The 27191-nt window shown below is 39.8% G+C and overlaps 6 protein-coding genes across 9 annotated transcripts; 4 read left to right on the forward strand and 2 right to left on the reverse strand.

Moving 5' to 3' along the window:
- The first annotated feature begins 817 nt into the window (after positions 1–817).
- On the forward strand, positions 818–2997 carry LOC111790571 (adenosylhomocysteinase-like). The gene is made up of 2 exons (XM_023671528.2): positions 818–1716; positions 2225–2997. The coding sequence occupies exons 1-2, from the start codon at positions 1006–1008 to the stop codon at positions 2969–2971; spliced, it is 1458 nt and encodes a 485-aa protein (XP_023527296.1). The 5' UTR covers positions 818–1005; the 3' UTR covers positions 2972–2997.
- Positions 2603–6110, reverse strand: LOC111790305 (protein RALF-like 24). Of its 2 annotated transcripts, none has more exons than XM_087122598.1 (2): positions 5491–6110; positions 2603–2742 (listed from the first exon to the last, which is right to left on the reverse strand). In XM_087122598.1, the coding sequence occupies exon 1, from the start codon at positions 5969–5971 to the stop codon at positions 5513–5515; it is 459 nt and encodes a 152-aa protein (XP_086978724.1). In that variant the 5' UTR covers positions 5972–6110; the 3' UTR covers positions 2603–2742; positions 5491–5512. The 2 variants fall into 2 exon arrangements, with proteins under 2 accessions (XP_086978724.1, XP_023526933.1); XM_023671165.2 differs by lacking the exon at positions 2603–2742 and adding an exon at positions 3144–3321 and having other exon boundaries at positions 5491–6103.
- Positions 6111–9107: 2997 nt separating this feature from the next.
- On the reverse strand, positions 9108–12100 carry LOC111789777 (heat stress transcription factor A-5). 2 transcript variants are annotated; one of them, XM_023670460.2, is made up of 3 exons: positions 11701–12100; positions 9871–11012; positions 9108–9756 (listed from the first exon to the last, which is right to left on the reverse strand). In XM_023670460.2, exons 1-2 carry the CDS (start codon positions 11911–11913, stop codon positions 9879–9881), a joined length of 1347 nt encoding a protein of 448 aa, XP_023526228.2. In that variant the 5' UTR covers positions 11914–12100; the 3' UTR covers positions 9108–9756; positions 9871–9878. The 2 variants fall into 2 exon arrangements, with proteins under 2 accessions (XP_023526228.2, XP_023526227.2); XM_023670459.2 differs by having other exon boundaries at positions 9108–11012.
- Positions 12101–13125: 1025 nt separating this feature from the next.
- LOC111791557 (uncharacterized) lies at positions 13126–14988 on the forward strand. The gene has a single exon (XM_023672944.2). The coding sequence runs from the start codon at positions 13607–13609 to the stop codon at positions 14699–14701; it is 1095 nt and encodes a 364-aa protein (XP_023528712.1). The 5' UTR covers positions 13126–13606; the 3' UTR covers positions 14702–14988.
- A 1985-nt stretch (positions 14989–16973) lies between these two features.
- LOC111790024 (uncharacterized) lies at positions 16974–21732 on the forward strand. Of its 2 annotated transcripts, none has more exons than XM_023670785.2 (11): positions 16974–17516; positions 18050–18597; positions 18701–18790; positions 18900–19139; positions 19503–19724; positions 19829–20120; positions 20194–20504; positions 20589–20698; positions 20840–20889; positions 21008–21081; positions 21163–21732. In XM_023670785.2, exons 1-11 carry the CDS (start codon positions 17171–17173, stop codon positions 21256–21258), a joined length of 2379 nt encoding a protein of 792 aa, XP_023526553.1. In that variant the 5' UTR covers positions 16974–17170; the 3' UTR covers positions 21259–21732. The 2 variants fall into 2 exon arrangements, with proteins under 2 accessions (XP_023526553.1, XP_023526554.1); XM_023670786.2 differs by having other exon boundaries at positions 18053–18597.
- A 1802-nt stretch (positions 21733–23534) lies between these two features.
- LOC111790169 (uncharacterized) lies at positions 23535–27187 on the forward strand. Its single transcript, XM_023671004.2, has 5 exons — positions 23535–24092; positions 24907–25005; positions 25702–25746; positions 26433–26567; positions 26688–27187. Exons 1-5 carry the CDS (start codon positions 23727–23729, stop codon positions 27018–27020), a joined length of 978 nt encoding a protein of 325 aa, XP_023526772.1. The 5' UTR covers positions 23535–23726; the 3' UTR covers positions 27021–27187.
- The last annotated feature ends 4 nt before the right edge of the window (positions 27188–27191 follow it).

Below are 27191 nucleotides of genomic sequence, written 5' to 3' on the forward strand. Positions count from 1 at the left end.
TATATATATATATATATATATATATATATATATATATATTATGAGATTGTTCTCAATTGTAATTATCTTAGAAACTCCTTTAGAGGAAGGAATTTATACCTTTTTAATTATTTTACTTTAAATGATATTATCAAAATTACAAATAAAAAATAATAATAATAATAATAATAATAAAAGAATTATGTAGGAAATTTCAATAATTGAGAGCTTTGCCTTCTTAAAGATAGGTTGTTCGAGTGAAAATTTCTTTGGGGTGATTTTTTTCAGACCGCATGTGGCACTCGTTTGAAAAACGTTCAAACGAAAAGTCGGCTTTATTCGGTAATTAGGGATGATTTTTGGCCCTTACTCGTGATTTTATAGACAAAGAATAGCAACAAACTATTTAAAATATATTTTACAATATTATTGAAAATGGAAATTAAATCTATTTTCTTTTTGAACTTTTGTATTTTTTTTTAGTTTTAATCAATGAAAAAAGTTTTAAAAAAATGGAGGGAAGGGGAGGAGAGGAAATTAGGATCCTCACCGTACAAACGATCAAACGATTAACGGAAAACGATCTAATTTCCCGCGCTGACCGTTAAGAAATGGACGAACACTCCTCCAATGGACAGTCAACACGTGTCACTCTTATGGTCCAAGTGGGCCCCGCATAACTCCCGTGTAGAATGCAAGCTGCTTTTACCAGATCCACGAACACCCCCCCCCCCCCCCCCCCCCCCCCGAGACCACATATCTCATCACAGATAAAACGTCGTCATTAAATCTCAACCGTCCATCACACTCCCATTAGAGCCTATATAAACTCCCTCCATACTTCATCTGCCTCGACTCGCTCATCTGAAACACACAAAAAATCCCCATAGCCACTTTCAAATTCGAATCTCAGAAGAAATAAAGTACAGAAATCAAAATTGAAACGAAAGTTCCATTTCGTTTCGCTTTGAATTCGATTTGATTTCTTTTTGTTTGGTCATTTTTTTAATTCAATTTTGATTAGCAATGTCTCTGTTAGTAGACAAAACCAGCAGTGGCCGTGAGTACAAGGTCAGGGACATGGCGCAAGCCGATTTCGGTCGCCTCGAAATTGATCTCGCTGAGGTTGAAATGCCTGGATTAATGGCTTGCAGAACTGAATATGGAAAATCGCAGCCTTTCAAAGGAGCAAAAATCACCGGATCTCTTCACATGACGATCCAAACTGCCGTCCTCATCGAAACCTTAACCGCTCTAGGCGCCGAGGTCCGTTGGTGCTCCTGCAACATTTTCTCAACTCAGGATCACGCTGCTGCGGCCACTGCTCGCGACAGCGCCGCCGTGTTCGCTTGGAAGGGAGAGACTCTGCAGGAGTATTGGTGGTGCACGGAGCGGTCCTTGGATTGGGGCCCCGACGGTGGTCCGGATCTCATTGTCGACGATGGTGGCGATGCTACGATGTTGATCCACGAAGGAGTTAAGGCAGAAGAGATCTTTGAAAAATCAGGGACGCTACCGGATCCTTCTTCAACTACCAACGCCGAGTTTCAAATCGTGCTCACCATTGTTCGAGATGGATTGAAGACGAATCCTAAGAGGTACCACAAGATGAAGGAGAGATTGGTCGGTGTCTCGGAGGAGACGACCACAGGTGTGAAGAGGTTGTACCAGATGCAAACTAATGGAACTTTGCTGTTCCCTGCCATTAATGTCAATGACTCTGTCACTAAGAGCAAGGTAATAATGGTTTGGGTTGGATGATGAAAGTCACGTCTAGGGGCTAATTATGAGTTTATAAATTAAGGAATACTCTCTCTCCATTAGTATGAGGCTTTTTAGAAGAGCCCAAAGCAAAACCATAAAAACTTATACTCAAGTAGATAATATGATACTTTAGTGGAGAGTAATCCTAAGGCAAAGGGGTTAAATCTATTCCCTTGCCCTCATTGAGAAATAGAACGGACTAATCCTAAGACAAAGGGGCGAGAAACTCAATACCACTATTCTTGAACAACTTGGAATTGGGTCTTCCTTCTTCTTGTGCCAAAGATCTTACCATTTTCGAAGGAACTGGAGTTACATCTCTTTTCTATTTCCGTTCATCTAATACTTTGGTTATCACTAATTTCTAAGAGTGGGGGCGAATTATTTAGTACATTTGTGCTTGAATCTGGCTGTTTTTGAGATCTTGTATGAACATTTCATGGACTGATTAAGCAATTGCTTTGAATACTTGATGAAACAGTTTGATAACTTGTACGGTTGCCGCCACTCACTTCCTGATGGTCTGATGAGAGCTACTGATGTTATGATTGCTGGCAAGGTTGCTGTTGTGTGTGGCTATGGAGATGTTGGCAAGGGTTGTGCTTTTGCCCTCAAACAAGGAGGAGCTCGTGTCATCATCACGGAGATCGACCCGATTTGCGCCCTCCAGGCATTGATGGAAGGCTTCCAGGTCTTGCCACTTGAGGATGTGGTATCACAGGCAGACATTTTCGTCACCACCACAGGCAACAAGGACATCATCATGGTGAGTGATATGAGGAAGATGAAGAACAATGCAATTGTTTGCAACATTGGTCACTTCGATAACGAGATCGACATGAATGGGCTCGAGACTTACCCCGGAGTGAAGCGCATTACGATCAAGCCTCAAACTGATAGGTGGGTGTTCCCCGATACGAACTCGGGCATCATCGTGTTGGCGGAGGGGCGGCTGATGAACTTAGGATGTGCCACTGGCCACCCCAGCTTTGTGATGTCCTGTTCATTCACAAACCAAGTGATCGCACAGCTTGAGCTTTGGAATGAGAGGAAGTCTGGAAAATATGAGAAGAAAGTGTACGTTTTGCCTAAGCGTCTAGATGAGAAAGTTGCTGCTCTTCACCTAGGCAAGCTTGGAGCTAAGCTCACTAAGCTCAGTAAGGACCAAGCTGACTACATTAGCGTCCCCATTGAAGGTCCTTACAAGCCCGATCACTACCGGTACTGAAAGGACGGTGGGACGGGGCAGTATCGGTCGGGACGATCCAATTTTAAGTTGTTTTGTCAAAGAACAAATGGATTGAATAAGGTTGGGTTGGGTTTGTGTGGGATTGACTGCAATTTTCTGAAAGTGATGTTGCTGAGGACCAATGGGATCCAAAAGCTGTGGCTACAATGTATGAAGTTCAAAGGCAATTCCATTTCTAACAACAAATTCTTTAACTTATCATTAATAATTCAACACTACTTTCTACAAAACCACATAAATAAATCTTCATGCTCGATCTCAATGAACAAAACATCCTGGTGTTGATATTTGCTTCTGGGCGCAACAGTTGAAGGGATCCCAATAACAAGCTTCAAAATTACATTCTCAGAGTTAAATCACAGTATAATCTTCTAGATTCAAGAATATACGAGCAATATAAACCATAAACATGGTTTAAATATTATTTTAGTCTCTCTAAGAGATATTATCCGTTTTAGCTCGTTATGTATTGCCGTCAATCTCACGGTTTTAAAACGTGTTTCTCCCCTCTCTAACTGAGTGGGAGCTCACAATCTACCCCTTTGGAGCCGTTTCTCCCCTCTCTAACTGAGTGGGAGCTCACAATCCACCCCTTTGGAGCCAACAATCGCTTGGTATTTGCAGCGTCTTAAGAGGTTTCCACACCCTTTAAGGATGTTTCGTTCCCCTCTTCAACCATTGTGGGATCTCAAAAGGATCTACATTTAAATCCCATAAAAGGATCTACATTTCATATTAGTTGTCCACACAATCTGATTTAAAATTTCTATGGAAAGCCGTAAAGAACAACATGGTAGACTACTTAGAGATCTGCTAAAAGTGATGCATAAAGGAGAAAAGCTTACATAGAATCATAGATCATATAAGCTTAATCTCTAATCCTAAATTTGTTTAAACATCCCTAGAACTTCCCAAATATGAAAGAGGATTCAACGTATCTATCTACCCATGGAATTCGGTCCAAGACAATGTCTTAAGTTTGATAAGACAATCCAGAACAGTAGTTGGTATCAAGTCAGATATCTCACGACAGGTAGGGGTGATCATCAGTCAGTCGGAGATCATTGGTTTTGAAGGGCATCGTGACACTGACCAACTCACTACATTGGTTCTCACTCGGTTCTACCGAGAAAACATTGAAAAATGTGGAAGGAAGGAGGGATGAAACGACTGGGTTACTGCATATGACAATAGACAATGAAGAAGAAATAGAGAAGAGAAGAGAAAGGAGAAGGCCTGCATTCAACACATACATACACACGTCGATCGACAGATTCAACACCGATCGAACCGGTATTCAACACCGATCGAACCGGTAAGTACACGGTCAGTTTTTTCAGGCCAGTTTTTTGGTGTTGTTTATGTTTGATCACCTTCACTCGCAGGAATATGCCCCAAGATATCTTCACCTCTCTCTCTCTCTCTCTCTCTCTCTCAATAGACTTGGTTTCGTGGAAATTACTAGTTCTTCTCCTACAATTTTCCATGTACTTCACAAAAGTTGATTTCTTCACACCACAATGTCCCCGTTGTCCTAATTGTGATATACATTTCACAAGAATCTCCAGAAAACTTGCCTTGGGAAAGCACTTTCAGCACATTTTCCTATACTAACGAGTTGATGTCGCACTATTTCACCACAATGTACACCTTAGCAGATCTTGTCCTTTTGAGGCTTTTCTTTTTAGGTTTCCCTTCAAGTTTTTTATAATGTGTCGGCTAGGGAGAGGTTACCTAGGTTCCCTCAAGTTTTTTATAATGTGTCGGCTAGGGAGAGGTTACCACACCTTTGTAAAAAATGTTTCGTGCTCTTCTCCAACGACGTGGCACATTCACACCCCATATCCCACGTTTCATATCTTTACATCCTCCTTATACCAATGAATCCCCATTTCCAGCAAAGAAAAAACAACCAGGAGGGAAAGCACTTAATGATTTCTAGTATAGTCGAGATCATAAAATCAGTACTTCCCTCTTCCATCGCAGTAGATTTATCAATTTTAATAATCTATTAGGATTCCATCACACCCAGAAAAGAAAAATCAATGTCATGAAAGCGTCTGACATTCAAAGATCTTCTGATTTCATTACTCAACTCAACCCCAACCCTTATCACAACTTCAAATCAAGTTTTCTTCTTCTTCTTCTTCTTCATAAACCAGTAACTAAGTTGCCTGAAGATCTAAGAAGAAAAGCTTTCTTCATTCCTATCTTCTTCTTCTTATTCTTCTTCTTTTAAATGGGAACAGAAGAGAAGGATATCAGTTATGAACACCCAATTGGCCAAATTTAGGATTGCTAGACGAAATCACAGACTCCAGTCTACAAAATCCTTAAAACCAGAGAGCAGAGTCAAATCTCGAGGTTTTCCCCCTCAGGAAAGCCCAGATCTCTCAAGAAATCAACAATGCACCACACTGGCATAGTCATTAAAAACCCAGATATTCCAAAAGACCAACAATTAAAAGAATAAATAAATAGCAACTCTAATTTCTCACCTTACTAGTGCCGTCATCATCATCAAGTGTTTATGTCGTGCACATCTCTAGCACATCTGGTAATGACCTCGCAGCCTCTGTCATAAGAATTTGCTGGACCAGGATGGCATTCATAATATGAAACGCCTGGTCTTGAACAAGGAACCATGTCCCTCCTAAGGGTGTCATAGCTTATATACTTCTTCTGCATCATCAGAACTCTCCTACTGACTTCTGATTCCATTTCTGGCTCAGTCAGGCACTCCCCGATCTTCTGATTGCAAACCCCTTTTGCCATAACATCGATTTCACTGCCCTTCAAAGATCTAAGATCAAGAATCGCATCACAGAATGAGAAATGGGTTTGCAGGAAAACAAGTGGAAGAAGGATGGAAAAAAGGAAGAAGAGAGTGGGATTTGGCATTTTGAAGCTGTTCTTCACTGTTTCGTCTCCTTCTCCAGCAATATGGGCTCTGAATGTGAGATTTGGTTGAATGGTCATAAATAGTAATGCTTTTTTGCCTCCGTTTTACCAAAAGTAAATGGAAACCCATAAGTTTAAAATGAAAATGAAACCTTTCTCTATCAACAGAAGTTCGTTGTTATCCATTGTCAACCACTCCTCAGAATTCACACAGACGAGGATTTTGCATATAATTTTACGACACGAAAGCATATTCTATAAACATAGAAATTTCACTTCTCAAAAAAAAAAGAAAAGGAATCTATTTCTTTTCTATGAGTTTAAAGATAGTTCTGACTTTGAGAGACAACAGTGTGTTTGTATGATAAGTGATAACTTGAAATAGAGTTCTCTTTGTGACAAGTCAATTGTGTTGGATGATGGAAGTCCCACATCGACTAATTTAGGGAATGATCATGGGTTTATAAGTGAGGAATACTACCTCCATTGGTATGAGGCCTTTTGGGGAAACCCAAAGCAAAGCCATGAGAGCTTATGCTCAAAGTGGACAATATCATACCATTGTGGAGAGTCGTGTTCGTCTAACATGGTATCAGAGCCATGCCCTAAACTTAGTCGTGCCAATAGATTGATAAATCCTCAAATATCGAACAAAGAACTCCTAAAGAAAAGGAGCCAAGCCCCTCCTCGAAGGCAGTCAAAAATGACTATGACTCCAAAGGAGTCGAGCCTCGATTAAGGGGAGGTGTTGGATGATGGAAGTCCCACCATGAGAGCTTATGCTCAAAGTGGACAATATCATACCATTGTGGAGAGTCGTGTTCGTCTAACAAATTGATACTTATAGCTAATTTTTAAAAAAGAAAAAAATAGTAATTATTCTATATTTCCTTAAGAAAATCACGTACTCCAAAAATACCATTTTACTATTTGGTACGGTCAAAAAAATTGTAGCCAAATGATTTATTTCCCAATAAGATTTTTAAAAAAAATTAAGTTCCACCAAAATTAACATTTATTTCTTTAATTTTATTTACTAAAAATACTTTAAAACGGGACTCTAAAAGAAATTACAAAACAGATCTTGTTTATAAAAGAAAACTGTGTTTTTTTCCCCAGAAACATCAACGTAGTTTAGTTATCTATAATCGACTCAATAAATACTAAATAAAATTTAAATTTCTTGGAAAGAAAAGAAAAAAATTGAACTACATAGTGAATAAGATGGACAGGAATCCCGACCACTGAGCTTCGATGGATTTTTAAATCCCCTACCCGACCCGACCATTAATTATAATATTTATATTTAAAAATAAATTAATAAATTAAAAAAAAAAAAAAAAACCCAAAAAGGGGCAATTTTGGTCAAAAGACAATCAATTTGCCTTTCCCTTGACGTTATGGATTGTTTGGGAGAGTGGGTTAGGTCAATTCCACAATGTTTTACTGAATTAATTTGGAAGCAAAAAAACAAAGAATTAAATCAAACGTAGGGATCGAATTTAACATAAGGAATGTAATAATGGGTATGGATCATCTAAAAATAAGCATGGCTTCATACTTAAAAGAATCAAATGATAAATCAATAAAATTTTCAAGCTCTATTAAAAATTTTAAATACTTATTCAATTTAAGCTCTATTAGGAAATCAAAGATTCATAAAATGCAAACATCTAGAGAAAGATCATAATAAATTCTGAAGTCAGTCCAAATACTTGTAGAAAGGAGAATAAGCATCATGTGTAATTGGATCTATAATGACTGAATTTGTTCTTCCTCTCGAAGGTAGTTCCGACATTGATTAATTAAAAGTAAGATCATGAATTTTAAGAAAAACATCTACATTGATATCAAAACTATTAAAATTTATGCTGAAAGTCGATAATATCATTTCATTCGCTACAAAAACATCGTATAAAAATTTATGCTGAAAGTCAATAATATCATTTCATTCGCTACAAAAACATCATATAAAATTTGGGATCGTTTTGAGCATAAATACGTTACCGAAAACATGGCAGAGCTTGTGCAGTTGCAAGCGACAAAGAAAGACGCCTCATCAAGAAAATAATCTACAAAAACTGAATTCCTATGCAGATATGTTAAAGTTGTGGCAAGAAATAAAGCTTGAAAGAGTCGATGTTAATGCATTTGTAGCTTTTTCAGTTCAAATCAAGAGAGAAGGGAGTAGCAATCAGAATCACAGTTAAGCTTAAGCTAACCGATCGACAAAGTACAGATTAAGAACGATTACTTAATCAATTTTACCTCTGATCTTCGAAACTGGAGAAGGTTACAGTATTCTCAATTTATCAATTGGTCCGGACTGAAAACTCAATTGAAGTGGTACGCGCAGCTTCTCAGTTTCTCAGCCAACAACTTCCGGCCCAAACCATTTTACATAATTAACCTCTTCCTTCTTGTAAGGCAGAAGAACTTCAATGACGTTGAAATTTCGATTGGACCGACGAAAAACGTGAGAAGAAAAACAGATTAAGAGAAGGCTGAGATTAAGCGGTAGAAACGGAGAAGAAAACCGACGAAAAACAGAGAAGAAAAAGCCATTGAAGATGAAGAAGGCGGGAACGTGAGAGAGAATAGAAATTTTCACTATTTATAAGGTGAAATATTTTCGTAGAGTACGCTACGCGGACGGCTTACGGTTCAATCGTGGGCTTCAATTTAAGGCCCAAATAGAAGCCCACTTACCAAGTTGTCCAGATGTACTTTTCGGCCCATTAAACTAATCAAAACGACTTGGGAAAAAAAATATATCAATTTTAACAATTCAAATTATCAATTTCACGTAAATAAACGTAATTTTTAATGCTTCCTTCTTCAAATGGCAAGAAAATAATTTGGGATTATTACTTTTTTTTTAATTTGGAAAATGATTTATCACATTCTACAAATAAAAAATAATTATTGATATCCAAGGACGGTGAGCAAAATGATCCTAACTCATTCGAGATTAGGGTTTGTTATTGTTTTGCCGGGGTCAGAGGGGTCGTACTCATATTTTATCTCTGTGTCTATATTCATATTTAATCGACATGCTCATTGAAAATACCGACGTTTCATCAATTTTGATATTAAATCATTAGCTAACATAGCTTGTTCAACAACTCGAGTGTAGATCTTTGTTTATCATGAAACTAGAATGAACAAAGACGAAACTGCCACGTCTTGGTCTAGTGGTCAATAAAAGTCGATGTAAATAGAGAAAGAGGAAATACATTCAAGCTACTTAGTCGTCTATTAAAGATTTAATATCATACAAGTTTCTTCGATAACTAAATTTTGTACAGTAACGGGTGCAAACTAGCTCGAGCAATTACAAACGTCTAAAAAGAAATGATTAAATAAAAATAAAGAGGATTCATAGGCTCCAAGACAGTTTATTCCAGAGAATGCACTCAACATCCAAAATGGTTAAGCAACTCAGCAAAGACGTGTGTGTGTGTGTGTGTTTCTTAGCAAAATTTTCCATGAATATACAGATGAAGTATTCAAGGTAAGTTGTGGTGAAGTCATCTCTAAGCTAAGGTATTTAATAAGTTGTAAAATTGACCTTCCTAATCACTCTCATGAACGAACACCATTAAGCACGGTTGTAAGTGTACCACGAAGATGTTAGGAATCATGAATCTACAAAATGGTATGCTATTGTCCACTTTGAGCATAGGCTCTCGTGGTTTTGCTTTTGGTTTCCTTAAAGGGCCTCGTACCAATTGAGATATATTCCTTACTTCTAAACCCATGATCAACCCCTTAATTAGCCGAGGTGGGACTCCACCCCCACAATCCTCAACAGAAGATCTCGCACAACAGCGTACGAGTAACTCCGAAAAATCACAAAGAAACTAGAGAAAGTAACAGCAAATCCTAATCAGAATTCACTTATTGTTAACTGAGTGTCAAAACTAACTATGAAACAGAGAAACCTATATAAAGTGTCAGAAAAGCTTTGGAATTACCTGTATAGTCAAAGAGATAGGCCTGATCTCCCATCATATGGCTCCTTGTATAGATTTTCCCTGTGGTTAGAATCTGCCTCTTCACTTTCAGGACAACCTGGTCTTTCGGTAAGAAACTGTTCCCAGAAAACATCATTGACCCTGATAGGAGCAGCTGGAGGTCCATGATTGTTCATTGAGGTATCTTGGGGACAACCCAGTCTAATATCTGATTCTTTTCCATTTGAAATTACCTTCGAACCTGGGGATTTTCTAACATTCTGATCCAGTTGTGGCGTTCTAACCGAACAAGCAGTGTCGTTGTTTCGCAGCGAAGAAGAAGCCAGGGTGAGATTCAAATGGCAGGAGATGTGACTATCTCCATCTTCTTTGGAACTAACATATGGTTGCAATAAGTGCAGAAGTGGGCTCTTGTCATTAGGTGATTTCCCTGACAAAGATGAATCCCTCTTCAATATAAACGATGCCCCAGTGTCTGAGAGATCTAATGTTTCAGCTGCAAAATGAAGATGTTCTTGGACAGCTCTTGACATATTTCGTTGTGAACTTCCCCCTTCTTCATTTGAACTCTGAGTGCTACATGAAATCAAGTTAATATCTGATGCACATGAAGTTTCTAATCTCAGCTTATGTGAGAAATCTTGATGAAAAATATTCCCAGGCTCAGATTTGGAACTACAATGGCTATCCAAGAAACTGTTTTCGACGACTGGCTGTGAATGATCAGCAGAAGGCAGTCGTCTCTTTTTGTTAAATGCTGTAAAGTCCATAGACTCGACCCTTCGAGCAAGATGTTCAACAAAAGAAGGGTTCTGAGCAGCCTTTTCTAAGAAAGCCAATAAATTCTTCTGCCTTTTTTCCATGCTTTCCACCTTCATCGTTAGATCTTGCAACTGAAGTTTAGCACTCGATTTTTTCTGTTTGAACCTTGAGATATTAGCTTCAATTGTTGTTTTTTCACTTGATAGCCTCCCTATTTCATCTTCAAAAGCAGCTCTCTCTGGATCTACGTGAGATCCTTGAGGATTACTGTGACTGTGAATTGGTTTCCGACGGTGGATGTTCTTCAGCAGATGTTTTTTATCCTTTATGAAATCTTCATTGGCAAATTCCCACCTCTCAGCATCTTTCTTTCGAAAGCCCTGCCAACAAAATTTTCAAACCTCTCAAGTTCATGCTACTTTTTAATCCCATAGTCACTTCAGTTTTTCAAAACGAAAGAATGATATGATTTTCTTGTAAAATGAGGTGTAGAACAGTAGCTGTTCAAGAGATTTAGCATGACAGATGGAAAAATCATTCCCTCCGAAGGTCCATTTCTTGATATATGAATCGAGTAATAACAAATTGGGAGCAGGAGCGAAAGCGTAAGTGGAGAGAATTCTCTTCTTGTAGTATCTCAACTAGAAAGATCTGTTGGAAAATTCTTCTCAGAAAACTTCCCAAAGAACGAGGCGATTTGAGAATCTCGAAGCTAATAGATTGCGTAACAGAATATGATTAACAAACGAAATTTGGTTTATCAACGCAACTCGTGATATGTAATTAGTTAAATCCCTACGAGTTACATCAATTGAAGCTCGTAAATACAGAAACAACTGGAATTGGAATGAATACAGAACAATCAAGAATCGCTAAAACGCATGAGATGAATGTATTATGTTTAAACACATATGCATATTATGTAAATGAGGGAGAAAAAACAGCAATAAAACCATTATTACGCAGTAAGGAACATACTCAACGATCAATTAACGGGAGGAAGAAACTCAAATCACAAAGACGACGAAATCAGAACACGAAGCGAAAGAGGAATTTCCAGAAACTTACGTAGGTATTAAGCTGCCGAATGAAGCTGGAGAAGTTGTTGTGCTTGAAAAACGTAGGAAGAAGAACGCGAGCGAACTCAGGGGGATTCCAGACCACAAAGCTGTTCTTGGAAGAGGACCATGAGACGATCTCGTCGGTGGCGGAGTCGTCAACCATTTCATAGGTCTTGATGAGAAACGGCGCCGGACCAGCGCCGCCAGCAGCTGCCTCCATTAGCCGTGAACGACGGCGGATCAAGATCTGAATTGATCACCAAAAGCGGCGGAGACCGAATTGAAGTGGAGAATTGGAGATGAAGATTACGGAGGTAGAGGATGAAGATGGTGGTTAGTTTTTGGTGTGTAATCGACCGGTGAGGTTCTTCAAGATTGACTTTGAGCTTATTAGTTCTTTATTTTCTGTGCTAAAAATAAATAAATAAATAAATAAATAAATAAAAGCTACCAACTATTTGTCTCGGTGACATTGGTAAACGGGTGGAGAGGAGTCGTTGGAGAATTTGGGAAGACTTTTTTCATTAAATAATTATAACCTTTTTATTTTTTATTTTGTTTTTTCAAACCCTACATTTTAATCTAAATTTTAAGAAAATGGTTTATTTTATATCTTAATGGAGAGGAGTTGACTTTATTTTTTAATTTTTTTCTCTTTCTTTTGCTCCCTCCTTTCGTGCTCACTTGAGCCAGTCTCTCGAAAGCAAGCTGGGAATCTCTCGTGTTACAAGGGATGTGAGTGAGCAAGAACTCTCTCGTTCCATATCCAAAGGACGTGAGTGAGTCCCTCGAAAACAAACGGGGAATCTCCCGTGTTACAAGGGATAGCAAGGAACCTCTCGTGTTACAAGGGATGTGAGTGAGCAAGAACTCTCTCGTTCCATATCCAAAGGACGTGAGTGAATCCCTAAAAACAAACAGGGAATCTTCTGTGTTACAAAGGATAGCATGGAATCCCGTGTTACAAAGGATGTGAGTGAGCAAGAACTACCCCATTCCATATCCAAAGCCTATGAGTGAGTCCCTCGAAAGCAAACAGGGGATCTCCCGTGTTACAATCAATCGTTCCATATCCAAAGGATACGAGTGAGTCCCTCAAAAGCAAAAAGGGGATCTCCCGTTATGTATCAAGGGATGTGAGTGAGCATAAAGCAACCATCGACATTAGCAAAGAGTAACAAAGGACGAAAAACAATGAAGGACGGGGAGAAAAGAGAAGAGAGACATATTATAAATAAAATTGTGGTAGGAGACAATTTTAAATTGGGACATAATTAAGGTAATTTAGCCTAATTTTATTCATAAATCAACCCATTTTTAGAATTTTGTTCCTTTGGTACTAAAAGGAATCCAACAAAAAAAAGAAAAAAAAAGAGAGTTACATATAGAAATGGGAAGCAAAAAGAATGAGAAGAAATCTGAAAATCCCCAAATTGCTCCACCACCAAGGCCAAATCCCATGTGAAGATTAAGAGAGAGAGAGAGAGAGAGAGAGAGAGAGAGAGAGAGAGAGAGAGAGGAAAAAAGAGCCCCCAGTGGCGAGTCCCCACGCCAAACGCCATCCATCCCTCCACCCACACCCACCCACCCACCCCACCCTTGGCGGCGGCTTACATGCCCATCGCCCACCATCCCATCACCCTCCCCGCCCAATCAACTTTCGACATGTCACTACTTTCCCTCCTCCTCCCCTGCGCCCCACGCGCACTTTATCACCTCCCTCCCCCGGCGCACCTTAGCCCTCCCCCCTTAGCGGTGGCCTCATCCTCAAATTCCTCCCCCCTTTCCTCTTTCTCTTTCTCTCTCCGCCGCTCTCTCTTCTTCAACCCTCTTCCTCTCCCAGATCTACTCCCTTCCCCTTTCTGGGTTCTCTTCAGATCTCTCAATTTTCCATTCTTTTTCGTGAATCCTTTATGATTTCCTCTGCCATGGGATCTCCTTCATCGCCGATCGATGGATCCCCCTCTTCTTCTCACCCTTCCAATCCGCTTCAAGCGCTGCCGCTTTCAGCTCCTCTGCCTCCTCCGTCCAATCCGCCGCCGCAGGCTACGGCCTCGTCTCGCCGTCTTCCGCCTCCCTGCTGGTCGCACGATGAGACGATTGCTCTCATCGATTCTTACAGGGATAAGTGGTATTCCCTTCGTCGGGGGAATCTCAAGGCCACTCACTGGCAGGATGTTGCCGATTCCGTTTCACATCGTTGCCCTAACGCGTCGCCGCCGAAGACCGCCGTGCAGTGCCGTCACAAGATGGAGAAACTCCGGAAGCGGTACCGTACTGAGCTTCAGCGGGCTCGGTCTATGCCGCTTTCGCGATTTACGTCCTCCTGGGTTCATTTTAAGCGAATGGATGCTATGGAGAAGGGGCCGTCCGCAAAGCCGGAGGAATCGGATAGCGGTGGGGAGGAGGAGGAGGAGGAGGATGAAGATGATCAAGAACTGTACGAAGAGTTTAGGAATGCTGGGGCTTCTGGGACTCGGAGTGTGAGAAAATTGTATGGAAATGGAATTACCAGTGGCGGGAGTAATAATGGTGGCGGTGGAAGTGGCGGAGATGGAGCCGCGGCGGGAGGGTTTCGGATTCGAATTCCGACTGGTGTGAGTATAGCGCAACCAGGGTTGAAAAATTATCCAAAAGCTGAACAAAAGATGAACCCTAATTCAAATCCAGGTTCAGGGATGAACCCTGCCGCTGTTAATTTCGGTACCAGAGTTGTGAGGGAGTCAAATCCGATGAGGCCGGTGACGGGGAAGAGAGGGGAGAGGGAAAGGGAAGGAGATCCAGTTGCAGAGATGGTGTCCGCCATTAAAACACTGGGAGATGGGTTTGTAAGAATGGAGCGGATGAAGATGGAAATGGCCAGAGAGATCGAAGCTATGAGAATGGAAATGGAGATCAAACGAACAGAGATGATTCTTGATTCACAGCAGCGGATTGTGGAGGCTTTTGCCAAGGCAGTTACTGAAAACAAGAAGAAGGCGAAGAGAATCCCTTCTCCAGAGGCCTAAAATGGCTGCCCCTTCCTCCATTTTTGAGCTCAATTTGCTCAAATTCCAATGGGGTTTTCTTCCTTCCTCTCAAAAGATGATTAGTTGTAGAGAATATCAGGTTCTGAAACTCGACAATGATCCTAGTTAGGTTCTTCCTCATGTTTTGTTCCACTTTTTTTCTTCTTCCACATTGTTCTGTTCATCTTTGACTGGATTAGCTAGATTGTGATTGTCTAATCAATGTAGCCATAAACAAAAGCTTTGATAAATTTTCACATATAGAGGTAAATTATTATTACTATTCAGTTTCGTTGTTCTCTGCAAATTCTAGTCTCATTGTGTTCATCTGTTCAACATGAAGAACAACAAGCTGTTCTTCCTGTTTGTTTTGTTCCGTCTGAAACTTCTGAACTTGCTGCAGTTTGTAGCTTCCAAACATGTGGAAGGGAGGTTCATATTGTGAGAAAGAATCAGATTTTTTTTAAGTTTCTTTTTCTGTTAAGTTTTTGTGAAGAAGAAGATGAAGATGAAGCAGGTGTTTGAACTTCTTGTAGCTGGGTGGTCTCTTGAGCATCTGCAGCTTTATCCTTGTCTTTGACTGTTTTTATCGGGGTAGGTGGCCGAAACTCTTTTTTCTTGAAACCAAAAGACGAGCAATGGCAGGAAAGAGGAAACTCTTTTTTCTTGAAACAGGACGTGCAATGGTAGTAGGGTGATGAGTTTGAGGATCCGGTGTCTCAAGGGGTGAAGGAACTCTTTTTTCTTGAAACTAAAGGACGAGTGACGGTACCAGGATGATGAGCTTAAGGATCAGGCGTCTCAGGGGCGACGAAACTCTTTTTTCTTGAAACTAGAGGACGAGTGACGATACTAAGGTGATGAGCTTGAGGATCAGGCGTCTGAAGAGGTGACGAAACTCTTTTTTCTTGAAACTAAAGGACGAGTGATGGTACCAGGGTGATGAGCTTAAGGATCAGACGTCTCAGGGGCAATGGAACTCTTTTTTCTTGAAACTAGAGGACGAGTGAAGGTACCTGGGTGATGAGCTTGAGGATCAAGCGTCTTAGAAGCGAATGAACTCTAAGAAACTCTTTTTTCTTGAAACCAGAGGACAAGCAACGGTATCAGGATGATGAGCTTGAGGATGAGGTGGCGTAAGAACCCTTTTTCTTGATACCAGAGGACGAGCAACCAACAATATTAGGGTGATGAACTTGAGGATCAGGCGTCTCGAGCGCGAAGGAGTCTCTTGAGTATCTGGAGCGATTGGTGGGTGAGTTCATTGGCTGACCATTTTTCTCTTAAAAAAGGCCAAATTCCTTTGGATTTCTTGGCGTTTGTGTTCATGGCCTTCGAAACAATGCAAGTCCCTTTTTAACCCTTTTTTGAGCTTCAGATCGGCTCAAAAGTGCTCGGGAGTGATTGTAAGGAGATGTATTAGAAAGTGCTTTTACTTGCACTCACCTTATCTCAGCTCTATAAACTTTTTAGAAAATTATATAATTCAATAAGTATTTAAAGAAAATTTAATTAAAAAAAAAAACAAAAAACAAAATGGTTATCGAGCTTAATTGTTCAAAATGCCCGAATGAGAGATATTTAAAGACGTTTTGGTTCAAAAAGAATAACCCGTGTTTATAAACTACAAAAATCAAGCACGTTTACTTCTTGACCCCATCTAAAATCTTATTCCATTTTCTATTCCTCGGGCCCACATGCCTCTTTTTCTTTTCTTAACGACGAAGTTTATCTTCCATCATCTCATTTGTCGGCCTTGACCTCTTATTTTGAGGTCATATCTAGCATTCAGGATTTGCCTCTCGATTTGATACTGCTTTTGGGGCTCGTACTGAAACGTTTCAGTGCTTTACTTTTGGATGTCCAGTCGATTGTTGCGTCTCGACACATTTCAAGGGAACCAACTAACTCAGGGTTCGAGCCTCAACACATTTTAGAAGAACCAACTAACTCAAGGTTCGAGTGACATTTCAGTTCTTTATTTACCTCCTTTTCCTAATACTACATTTTAGTATTAATATTTTGTTTTGTTGAATAAAATAGCAAGTTAAAAATAAATATATATCATCCTTTACCGAATTGAAGTAATAAAGAAAAAAACGCATCATATCATACGCGCGCCATCAGACGGTGATTAAAACGGTCACACGGTAAGGGCGTGGACCAAGTGGCACAGACAAGTAACTCCTCTTGGCTTATAAATCACGTCCTCGTTATTAGGGTTTCTAATTTTCCACCGCTCTATATATGCTCAATTTCTTCTCTCTCTTCCATTGTTTCTAGGGTTTTTTTTCTTTCTTTTTTTTCTTTCTTTTTTTTCTTTAATCTTACGATTTTGAAGCGCTTGTATTTCCGAAAAGATTTCGTATTTCCACCACACGATTTGAATCTCTCAGAGCTTATAGGGTTGTACATCTTCGACGTTTCAGATCTCTGTAGTTGTTCTGATAATTCTGCGAATTTCTCGAGATGCCTCCAAGGACGGTGAAGAGAGGGGGGGCGTCGGCAGGTTCGAAGAGAGGTGGGAGGGTTACCAGAGGTACGCCGAAGAAGCAGGAGAAGCAGGAGCCGGTGGTGGAACGGGAGGTTGTCGAAGAGGTAGCGAAGGTAGAGGAGGTCTCGGTGGTTGAGGTTGAAGAAACCAAGGAGCTTCGTGAGGAAGTCACAGTGCAGGAAAAAAGCCCTGTTGTCGAAGATAAGCCCGTTATTCAGAATAAACCGGTAGTTGTCGAGGAGAAACAGCCGATTGCCATAGACGTCGAGGAGGTTGAACCTTCGCACGAAGTTAGATCGAAGCAGTCCGCTCCTCCTAAAAGTAAGTACTGCCCTCTGATTTCGAGAACGTTTGCAATAGGGTTGGGAATCGTTGATTTTCTTTTCTGTATGTACGTTTAATTGATGGGTATTAGTAATTATATTCCGTAGTTCGAATTTGAGACACGATATTACTTCTTGCACCCTTTTCCTAAGTGCCTTCTTTCCCAAAGCTTAAGGTGGATGTACTTATATGGCGATGAAAGTACTAGTTTTCCAGGGGTAATATTAATTAAAATGATCTTTTGAGGATGGAGACGTGAAAATTGCTATCGTCGCAGAACTATGTGTACTTGTGTTACATTCTATTTATGTTTTTTAGGTGGAATCTCATTTCTTAACTTACCCTCTTTCCCTTAGCTCATATTATTGAGGTTTTGTCTGTATAAGGTGTGCGGGTACTTGGCCTGAAGTTGGAATATTTCTATCCCAAGTTCCAGGGCTATGCTTGGTTTTTACTTTTTTTAATACCCAGTGTATTTTCTTGAGTGAATTGTTGACTGGGATAGATCTTCAATGTACATCTCGTTTCAGAAGATGAAGAAGAAGTGAAGGACGAAGAATATGGAAAGGATGAGCGCTTGGATCTTGAAGATAATGATCCCGAATCAGAACCTGAGGAGGATGCAGGTTTTGAGTTTGATGAAAAAGAAATTGAACAGGAGGCTGTTCAGGAAGTGGTAGATGGAGAGGGTGAGCCTGTGGACAATGTGGGCCATGAGGAGGGTGATATGGGTGATGATGATGTTGACGATGCTCAGGAGGATCTCGAAGGAGAGGATGATGATCAACAAGTTGGTGAAGACCGTGATCATGCTGGGATGGTTGATGTTGATGAGGATGAGCATCATGAAGTTGTAAAGGAGAGGCGTAAACGCAAAGAATTTGAAGTGTTTGTTGGAGGCTTGGACAAGGATGTAAAAGAGGAGGATTTGAAGAAAGTTTTCAGTGCAGTTGGTGAAGTTACTGAAGTCAGACTGATGATGAACCCCCAGACAAAGAAGAATAAAGGTTTTGCATTCTTACGTTTTGCTACGGTGGAAGAGGCAAAGCGTGCTGTGTCGGAGCTAAAGAACCCAGTGGTATTTTAAGCATTTTTGAATATTTTCCTGTTTACATAGGATAATGGTAAAGATTTGGACATACCCCCTCAAGTTCATTATATTTAAATGCATGAAATTCCAGATTAATGGGAAACAATGCGGTGTGACTCCAAGTCAAGACAGCGACACACTGTTTCTTGGTAACATATGCAAGACATGGAAAAAGGACATTGTAAGTTGTGGGTTTATCAAGTTCTAGTGATCAGTGACTACTTTTTTTTTTTTTTTTTTTGCTATAAGGAGTTTTGAATTTCCTGACTTTATGATATTACTGGAACCAGCTGAAGGAGAAGTTGAAACATTATGGAGTTGATAATGTTGAGGATCTGACATTGGTAGAAGATAGTAATAATGAAGGATCAAATCGTGGATTTGCCTTTTTGGAATTTGCATCGCGTTCAGATGCCATGGATGCCTTCAAGCGTCTACAAAAAAGGGATGTTGTATTTGGAGTTGATAGACCTGCCAAAGTGTCTTTTGCTGATTCTTTTATAGATCCTGGTGATGAAATTATGGCACAGGTTAGCATTGAGATAACTATTTAATATTCTTGAATGAAGTGTTGGGTATTTAATTTTTCTGACAAATTTACCAGTTGGAATTAAATTATTGGTATTGCTAGCATTATTTTTTGCTTGCGAAGTATCATAATTTATCTTTGGATAAAAATGTGGAACTTGTCGTTATTTCAGGAAATATTATTTGAGTCAAGTAATGTTTTGTTTTTGGTATATATGGTTAATTATGATGCTTGTATTTTTTTGTGCTATCAAGTATTTCTCTTGTTCTGTTGACTGGGTGGGGGTATTTGACATGTGGATACTGTTTTCACTCACTGTTAGAATGTTCGATGATATTAAATTATTATTGTGACACACAAACAGGTTAAGACTGTTTTTGTTGATAGTCTCCCTGCCTCATGGGATGAAGAATTTGTTCGAGGACTGCTTAAAAAGTATGGAGAGATTGAAAAAATTGAGCTTGCCCGCAATATGCCTTCGGCAAAGAGAAAGGATTTTGGATTTGTCACATTTGACACACATGATGCTGCAGTTTCCTGTGCAAAAAGCATCAACAACTCAGAGCTGGGTGAAGGGGACAACAAGGTAAGCATTTTATTTATTTATTTATTTATTTTGCAGAATTAATGGATTTACTTTCTAAGGTTCCTGTTTCTGAAACAATTGCTTCTTCAATTTGCGTCTACTAGGCTAAAGTAAGGGCTAGATTGTCCAGGCCTTTGCAAAGGGGCAAAGGAAAACATGTTAGTCGTACTGATTATTGGCCTGGTCGTGCAACTGGACGAGCAGTAAGGGGTTCTTGGGGGCAACCAGGTCCACGAAGTCTTCCTGTTCGTGGAGTAAGAGGAGTTGGCAGCCATCTCCCACCTGTTGGTTTAAAGAGGCCAGGTGGGCTTAGAGATAGACGTCCTGTCAATGCAATGCCAGCACGAGGAAGACCAATTGCTCCCGTAGCTAGGTCTTACGATAGGGGACCTCCTGGTATGTATACTTTTTATACGGACGTTGAATTTGGTATTCAACTTCAAGTTGCTGATGTTTGTTTTCTGTACAGTTGCTTCTTATTCAAAGAGTAGCTTGAAGAGGGATTATGGTCGACGTGAGGAACTGCATCCATCCAGAAGCAGGATGCTTGTAGACTATGCCTCCAGGGTTGTACCTGAGAGAAATCCATCCTATAGAGATGATTATGCTTCACGTGCTGCTGCCTTCTCTGATCCACCTCGAAGAGATGCACCCAGGAGAGCTTATGTAGATGATGGATATGGCCGAAGGTTCGAGAGACCCCCTCCTCCAAGCTTCCGGGATGTACGTGCACGTGATTATGATGCTATAATAGGATCAAAACGCCCATATTCCTCATTGGTAAGATTTTTCATATGCATTATTTTGATACAGTTACATATATTTCTTGTTAGTAGTCTTAACTTATTTTGGCCAACTTTTTAGAGTGATGTGCCTCCAGCTTATGCTGATGCTGGTGTTCGTCAATCAAGAAGTCGTTTGGACTATGATTATGGTGCTGGTGCTTCTCAATATGGAGACGCTTATGACAGCAGGTTTGTTATTCCCCACATCATTGGAACACTAATATAGGGAAGATTTAGATTGTCTGCGATTAGATTAGATGCAATACAGTTGCAGTTTACTATTAGCTTCTAGTTTTATTGTTTTACCGACCCAGATTTCTGGTTTGATAGGATCAGCAGATCAAATATTGGAGGATATGATAGTCGAAGCTCCATCTCAGGTCAGGGTTTATACTAGGTGTTTATGTTGCGGCCTTCAGGCTATGAGACGTGGAGGAAGTTTCAGGTTGATAAATTCAAGACATTGTTTTGCTTATGATCCTTTCGTTGATTGTTCAGGTTCCTTTAGTAGTGACGTTGGTGGAATGTACTCGTCCAGCTATGGTGGGGATTACATGACTCGTGGTAGCAATGTATGAATTAATTTTTTTGTGAACATTTTATTTCGAGTTTTTTTTTTTTTTAAAGAATATTGATCATGTCTCTTTTTATAGGCGGGTAGCAGCTCTTACTCATCTATGTACCCTGGACGTAGTGTGGGAGGAGGCGGAAACTATATGGGCAGCGGTGGGTCTGGATCATACTATTGATGCAAGTCATACTGCTCTTTCATCGTTCCATTCTTGCCATGATTCTTCTTTCTTTTCTCTTCTCTCTTCTTTCTTCCTTTTATTTCCCCTCCTGCACTTTCTACGTTGGAGACCTTTTCTCCATAAGAAGAATGCCCTTCTTCTTTCTAAGAAGAGTGATTGGTGGAAGTGGAACAATATGGTCACAAGTTATCTGTTTATGGAACAGACTTGATATGAAAAAGAGGCTCCTATAGTATGTGGACAATGTTTGGAAGCGTACATTATCTGCCTACAGTTGTGGGAAGGAAACTTTATGAAGATTAACAGCCTCGAACTTTATTTCTAGAATATGTATTGAACCATGGACCCGACTGGTTAAGTTGTTAAGACCTTGGTTTTTGATATTTGTAATTCTGGATTGGACCATGTAAGGGAACTTGTGACATATTCAGAAGTGAAGAAAGACGTGCCTGATTGTGCATATTCTCATAAGTTGCATTTATGTTTTTCTCTTGAGAACACTTCCCTAAATGGAAGGTGGTGTTTGGGGGTCACAAGTGAAGAAATTGAATATTCTTCTTATGATGCCTTGATGGATTAGTGCAGTCTTGGAACCCCTCTATGGTTTGTAGGACTGAGAGACCAACAGTTGAATTCAAGTAAATTTTGCCCATGTGATCATTTGATGCAAGAAATATCAAGCTTTTTGGATACTTTCTAGTACTGATAAAGTCTTTGGAGTGTTGATTGATGATGATGGCTTAACTAGAGATGTACTGGAGCCTTTTATTCAATATATTTTATGACTTACTGGTATGCTCTGATCTGATACTGACAGGCTTTAGTTTGTTCTTAGACTGGTGGGGTATCTAACTTTGAAGTCTTACCATTATACAGAGCTTTAGTTTGTTCTTAGACTGGTGGGGTATCGAACTTTGAAGTCTTACCATTATACAGAGCTTTAGAGTTTTTTCTTAGACTGGTGTGGGGTACCAAACTCACAGAGGTTTTGCCTTCATTGAGAAACCAACCAAATTTTAAGTTTCTTTCAGTTGTGAGCATTGATATTCTGACCCTCCATTTGTGTGAGAGGAGGAGTGACCCGGGCGGTGGGGGGTGGGGGGATATTTTGGAGTGTGTGGGTGCCAAATTTAATTGAAGATGGAATCAACATATGGTGATGATGAGAGTCTGGTTTCTTTTTTCTTTGGTGGTATTAAATTGGACAAAAGATTGATGAATGGCACACACAATAGTAGACTCTATGTTCGCAGGGTATAGGAATGCCATGCCATTGACTTTTGCTGTGTTTTCAACGTTCTTTAGATATAGTAGCGAAACGGGTTTGTTTCGTGGAACTAGGATGTACTGTCTTTTCCGTTTACCTGCATCCTTTTGAACCTGCATCCTTTTGAACCTGTTTTTTGTGGCATTTGATTTGATTCTGATTTTTTCTGATTCTAGTAGCAGTGCTAAAAAATGCATGATTTGTGATTAGTGTAGCTGTTATATTTGTTGCGAAGTTTTGCTTGCAGGTCATGATTTGTGATTAGTGTAGTAAGGCACCAGTCAGGAGTCGCTTTTGTTGGTTCAAGACCGACCGACCGAACATATAGATAGCTAAAAAGTCCTGTTTTATCTTTACTTGTATGTGTATACTCAAACCTAATTCAATGTCATATTGTAACTTATATATAATAGTGTATTTTGGTGGTGGATCTTTCACTTGTTTTGATGGGAACCCTTTTTTAGAGGCAGAGTTCTTAAAAGTCCACAGGTTTTTTCACAAAGCACTGGAGAAACCGTTCAATTTGGTTGATGTATGTATGTTTAAATGACCATTTAAATTCAATTATGTTGGGGTCCCTCGAATCTCCAATAATCATTTAATGAAGGCTTAATAATATGCATTTAATTATCCTTTTGTTCTTATACTTGTATGCTATTTATTTCAATATTATTCTATAAATGTGGAGTGAAATTATGACCTAAAATGAAGAAAGCCGTTTCTTTTTTCCGTTTTTTTCTTAATATAGATACAATTTTGGTTCATTAATGTATTTAATTTAGGGTTAATATTATTAACAAATTTGAAATTTTTAATATTTTATTTATGGTAACTAGATTTAAATTTGAATTTTATTTATGGGTCTAATAGGGTTTATAAAGACGATCATAAAGGAGGTTTCACCGCAATCTGTACGGAAGTTATAAATATTTTATTGAAAAAGGCGAATTCATTAATTTCAAATTTTTATGTAAATGATAACCGACGAGGAATAAAACTAAAATTCATTGCCGCCAAAATACGAGAATAAGGAAACTCGTTCGTGAACGGCAAGATTGCTCTTCGCTGGCCCTCGGTGTCATCGTCATTCATACTTATTCCCGAAATTCATTATGATTGATTGAGAATTTCTTGTTCATACTTACAAATCCTCTCATCCAAAACCTTGCCGTCGCCATTTTCAGTTCTACCCGATCTGATGGGCCGCAGGCAAAGCGACGCCGAACGTGGCGTTTGTGCCCTCGCGATCATGTTTCTGATGGGCATTTCCTCCTGCATTATGGTCTATCACTTTCTAATCGGGGCCATTCGGCCGAGCGCCGTCGAGGTTTCTTCTACTTCCGATTTGGTCAAGAATGGGGAACAGGAAGAGTGTTGCCGAGGTACTGACCATGTGGAGCTTTGGGGAGGTGCCGTGAAATGGGGCTCTAATTTTAAGTTCAATTCGTCGAGGGAGTGTTGTTTGGCTTGTAAAGCCATGTGCGAAGATCAAAGAGGTCGGTGTTTGTGTGATTCTTGGGTGTTCTGTGGCGATTCCAAGATTTGCGGATCAAGATTTGGTGAGGTATGGCTCTGGACTATCACTTTTATCCCTTCTTGTTCTGTTCTAATGTTGGGTTTTCTGTGAGAAAGTTATTTCTCAGGCCATTCATGGTAGGAAGAACACGAAGTAGGTTCAAAATCTTTCTAGAATATTCAAAATTCTTAGTTTCATGTTCATGAGATTACAAAATACCAATTTATGTTCTTGGATTGTTCTGGTGCGACTAGGAAATATAATATTTGTATTTGTGACATCCATATCAATTTGAGAGAGAAACGAGTGTCCAGTAAGGACATTGGGTCTCGCAAAAGGGGTAGATTGTGAGATCCCACCTCTGGAGAGGGGAACAAAACATTCTTTACAAGGGTGTGGAAACCTCTCTCTCGCAGACGCTTTCTAAGAACCTTGAGGAGAAACTCGAAAGGGAAAGCTCAAACAAAATAATATCGGCTAGCAGTGAGCTTGAGCTGTTACAAATGGTATCTGAACCAAATTTCGATCTTGGGACAGTGGGTTATGGGCCCACCACGCTTCCGCTGAGCCATTCTGATTACTTGATCGGAGTCAGACATCGAGCGGTGTGCTAGCGAAGACGCTGAGCCTTGAAGGAGGTGGACATCGGGCAATGTACCAACGAGAACACTGAACCCCGAAGGCGGGTGGATTGTGAAATCTATCCTTAGTATTCGTCTCCATTTAGCTAATGATGAGAAATTTAATACGATATGGATTGAAAATTGATCATAGTTAGAAGGCACTTTGATTCGTTTAGTTCAGTGAATTTGTGTCGGAATTTGATTAATTTGAAGATTATAGTGTATTACCTGCGTGCCAGTGCTGGTTGAAGAAGCAGAAGAATACAATGAACCCTGAAAGAAGAGAGTCAGGAGGTCAAGTCGGGTGGACTTCTGGCCTTGTGTTTGGGAAAAAACAGGTACTTTTCTTTTACTTCAACCTCTTTCTGTGGACTTTTGAGCCTCTGTGATCCAATTGGATGTTCATTTTTATTGAATTTGTGTGATTGTTAGTAAGATTGGAGTTTGAATGGATTCAATCTTATGTGAATATGTGAGGAAAGTAGAAGGAATTAGTTTTCGAGTTTGAGAGTAAGTTTCTGTGGTCGGTAGGACCAAGACCATTTGAAGGTACGTGGCCCGCCCCGCCTAGAACAGTCAGTCGGGCTTACACACACTCGCTCACTTACCCTAGCCTTGGAAGTTTCAGAAACCGAAAATTTAGTCCGTGACCTTTAAAAATAGTTCTAAGAGGTTCCCATACCATTAGCGCTAATGAAAAACCTACTGTGAACTTTCTTCCCCTTATCTTCTTCTTCCTCCTTTCTACTTCTACTTCTCCGGTGAGCCCGCCGCTATCCCGGAGAAGAATGGGTGCATATGTTTGAACCTAATTCCCTATTTGGGTTCTATATGGAGTGATTTTAAAACTACAAGACTCCATGGATTAAGGAGTAAGTGTTTGTTCATGGGATCAAGTTCTCATGGAAGTTCATTAGTTTCAACTTAATAATGTGAGATGTGAATAAAGAAGTTCTGCCTGATCCAGACTTTGTTTGTAATCTATTTTGAGCCTCCATTAGTAAATGATCTCTCTTTCTTTTCTTCTTGTGAAGGGAATTGTTCGAGTGGAGACGGAGTACGGGTCTTTTCGCATGAAGGTTGGTAGTTTTCTTCGTCTTTAAACTATTTTCTTGAGAAGTTGCAATATGTCTTGTTTTTTCATGAATGTTTCAAAACTACCGTAAGAATTTAGAAGAAATTGGAACTTAGAATGGTTTGGCGATTCAGTGACCTAGAATCAGGACTTTGATTTTAAATTGGAATTTAGAATGGTGTTGCGATTCAAAATTGGAATTTAGAATGGTGTTGCGATTCAGTAACCTGGGATCATAACTTTCTTTTTAAATTGGAACCAAGAATGGTGTAGCGATTCAGTGACCTGTGATTGAGACTTTGTTTTTAAACTGAAACTTAGAATGGTGTGACGATTCAGTGACTTGGGATCAGGACTGTGTTTTTAAATTGGAATGTAGAGAATGGTGTGTCGATTCAGTGACTTGGGATCGGGGCTTTATTTTTAAATTGGAACTTAGAATGGTGTGGCGATTCAGTGACCTGAAATTGAGACTTTGTTTTTAAATTGGAACTTAGAATGGTGTCGTGATTCAGTGACCGGGTAAGTTGACAAATTATAGATCGACCATAATAGGTTTGAGTTTAACCAACTTCATTTCACATTTACTTTCCCTCTCTTTGTTCTTTTATGCAGAATTCAGCAACCATAGGACATATAGTAAGGACTATAAATTTGATATTTGTCTCTCTCTCTCTCTCTCTCTCCCAGCTTTTTCCTGACTGCGCTCCTCATTCTGTAAACTTCATTCTTGAGCTCTTAGCATTGGGTTGTGTTGGTTGCCAATTTCATCGTGCTGAAAGTCGCGGAAGCTTCTGGTTTTCCAACGGGGAGCATGTCGAAAACGTAAGCGCAACGAGCTCTATGACTTATTATCACCGCCCTAAAGGATTTATATATCAGGTTTCAGTAATCTCTTAGCCTTAATGTATGTGGTATATTTTTCATTTGTTGTGTGCTTTATAGGCTCCATATGGTCCTCCCTTTGCTCTAATCCAAGGAACTCTTGAAGCTCATGGAATCATATTCGAGGAGAATCCTAAGGAATACTGTCCAACCATTAGAAGAGGATCAGTTGCTTGGGTCGATTCCGGCCCGGAATTCTTTATCAGCCTGGCCAACCACGACGAGTGGCGTAAGGCACACACCGTGTTCGGATCTGTTCTTCCAGAAGACATGGAAATCGTAGAGAAAATAGCTCAGCTTCCAACAAAATCGGAGGTTTGGCAAAACATAGATGTCTCTGTTTTGGAAAAGCCTATTCCTTTGCAGTTAAAAGGAATGAAGACAGATCTATAGAACAGGAGTTTGGTCACAGCCCTTATGTCATTTTGGCCACTTGGGTCCATAATATGGGAGGTTTGAATAAAGAATGTGGGTCAAAGTTGTTCTAAAAGGTGCTTAAAATCAAACCATTTCTACTAATATATATAACTTATTTCAAAAAATGCGATAATAGATTCGAAGAGA

The sequence above is a fragment of the Cucurbita pepo genome, chromosome 3, assembly GCF_057944985.1.
Source record: "Cucurbita pepo subsp. pepo isolate OVF chromosome 3, ASM5794498v1, whole genome shotgun sequence".
Lineage (NCBI taxonomy): Eukaryota > Viridiplantae > Streptophyta > Magnoliopsida > Cucurbitales > Cucurbitaceae > Cucurbita > Cucurbita pepo.

Bases quoted from the DNA above. Each gene is read 5' to 3' on its own strand.
- LOC111790571 (XM_023671528.2), top strand. From the start codon at position 1,006: ATGTCTCTGTTAGTAGACAAAACCAGCAGTGGCCGTGAGTACAAGGTC. The intron at 1,717-2,224 runs GTAATAATGGTT...TTGATGAAACAG, and splicing joins ACTCTGTCACTAAGAGCAAG to TTTGATAACTTGTACGGTTG.
- LOC111790305 (XM_087122598.1), bottom strand. From the start codon at position 5,971: ATGACCATTCAACCAAATCTCACATTCAGAGCCCATATTGCTGGAGAA.
- LOC111789777 (XM_023670460.2), bottom strand. From the start codon at position 11,913: ATGGAGGCAGCTGCTGGCGGCGCTGGTCCGGCGCCGTTTCTCATCAAG. The intron at 11,013-11,700 runs GTAAGTTTCTGG...TTTTGTTGGCAG, and splicing joins TTCGGCAGCTTAATACCTAC to GGCTTTCGAAAGAAAGATGC.
- LOC111791557 (XM_023672944.2), top strand. From the start codon at position 13,607: ATGATTTCCTCTGCCATGGGATCTCCTTCATCGCCGATCGATGGATCC.
- LOC111790024 (XM_023670785.2), top strand. From the start codon at position 17,171: ATGCCTCCAAGGACGGTGAAGAGAGGGGGGGCGTCGGCAGGTTCGAAG. The intron at 19,725-19,828 runs GTAAGCATTTTA...TGCGTCTACTAG, and splicing joins TGGGTGAAGGGGACAACAAG to GCTAAAGTAAGGGCTAGATT. The intron at 21,082-21,162 runs GTATGAATTAAT...CTCTTTTTATAG, and splicing joins ACATGACTCGTGGTAGCAAT to GCGGGTAGCAGCTCTTACTC.
- LOC111790169 (XM_023671004.2), top strand. From the start codon at position 23,727: ATGGGCCGCAGGCAAAGCGACGCCGAACGTGGCGTTTGTGCCCTCGCG. The intron at 24,093-24,906 runs GTATGGCTCTGG...CCTGCGTGCCAG, and splicing joins GCGGATCAAGATTTGGTGAG to TGCTGGTTGAAGAAGCAGAA. The intron at 25,006-25,701 runs GTACTTTTCTTT...CTTCTTGTGAAG, and splicing joins TTGTGTTTGGGAAAAAACAG to GGAATTGTTCGAGTGGAGAC.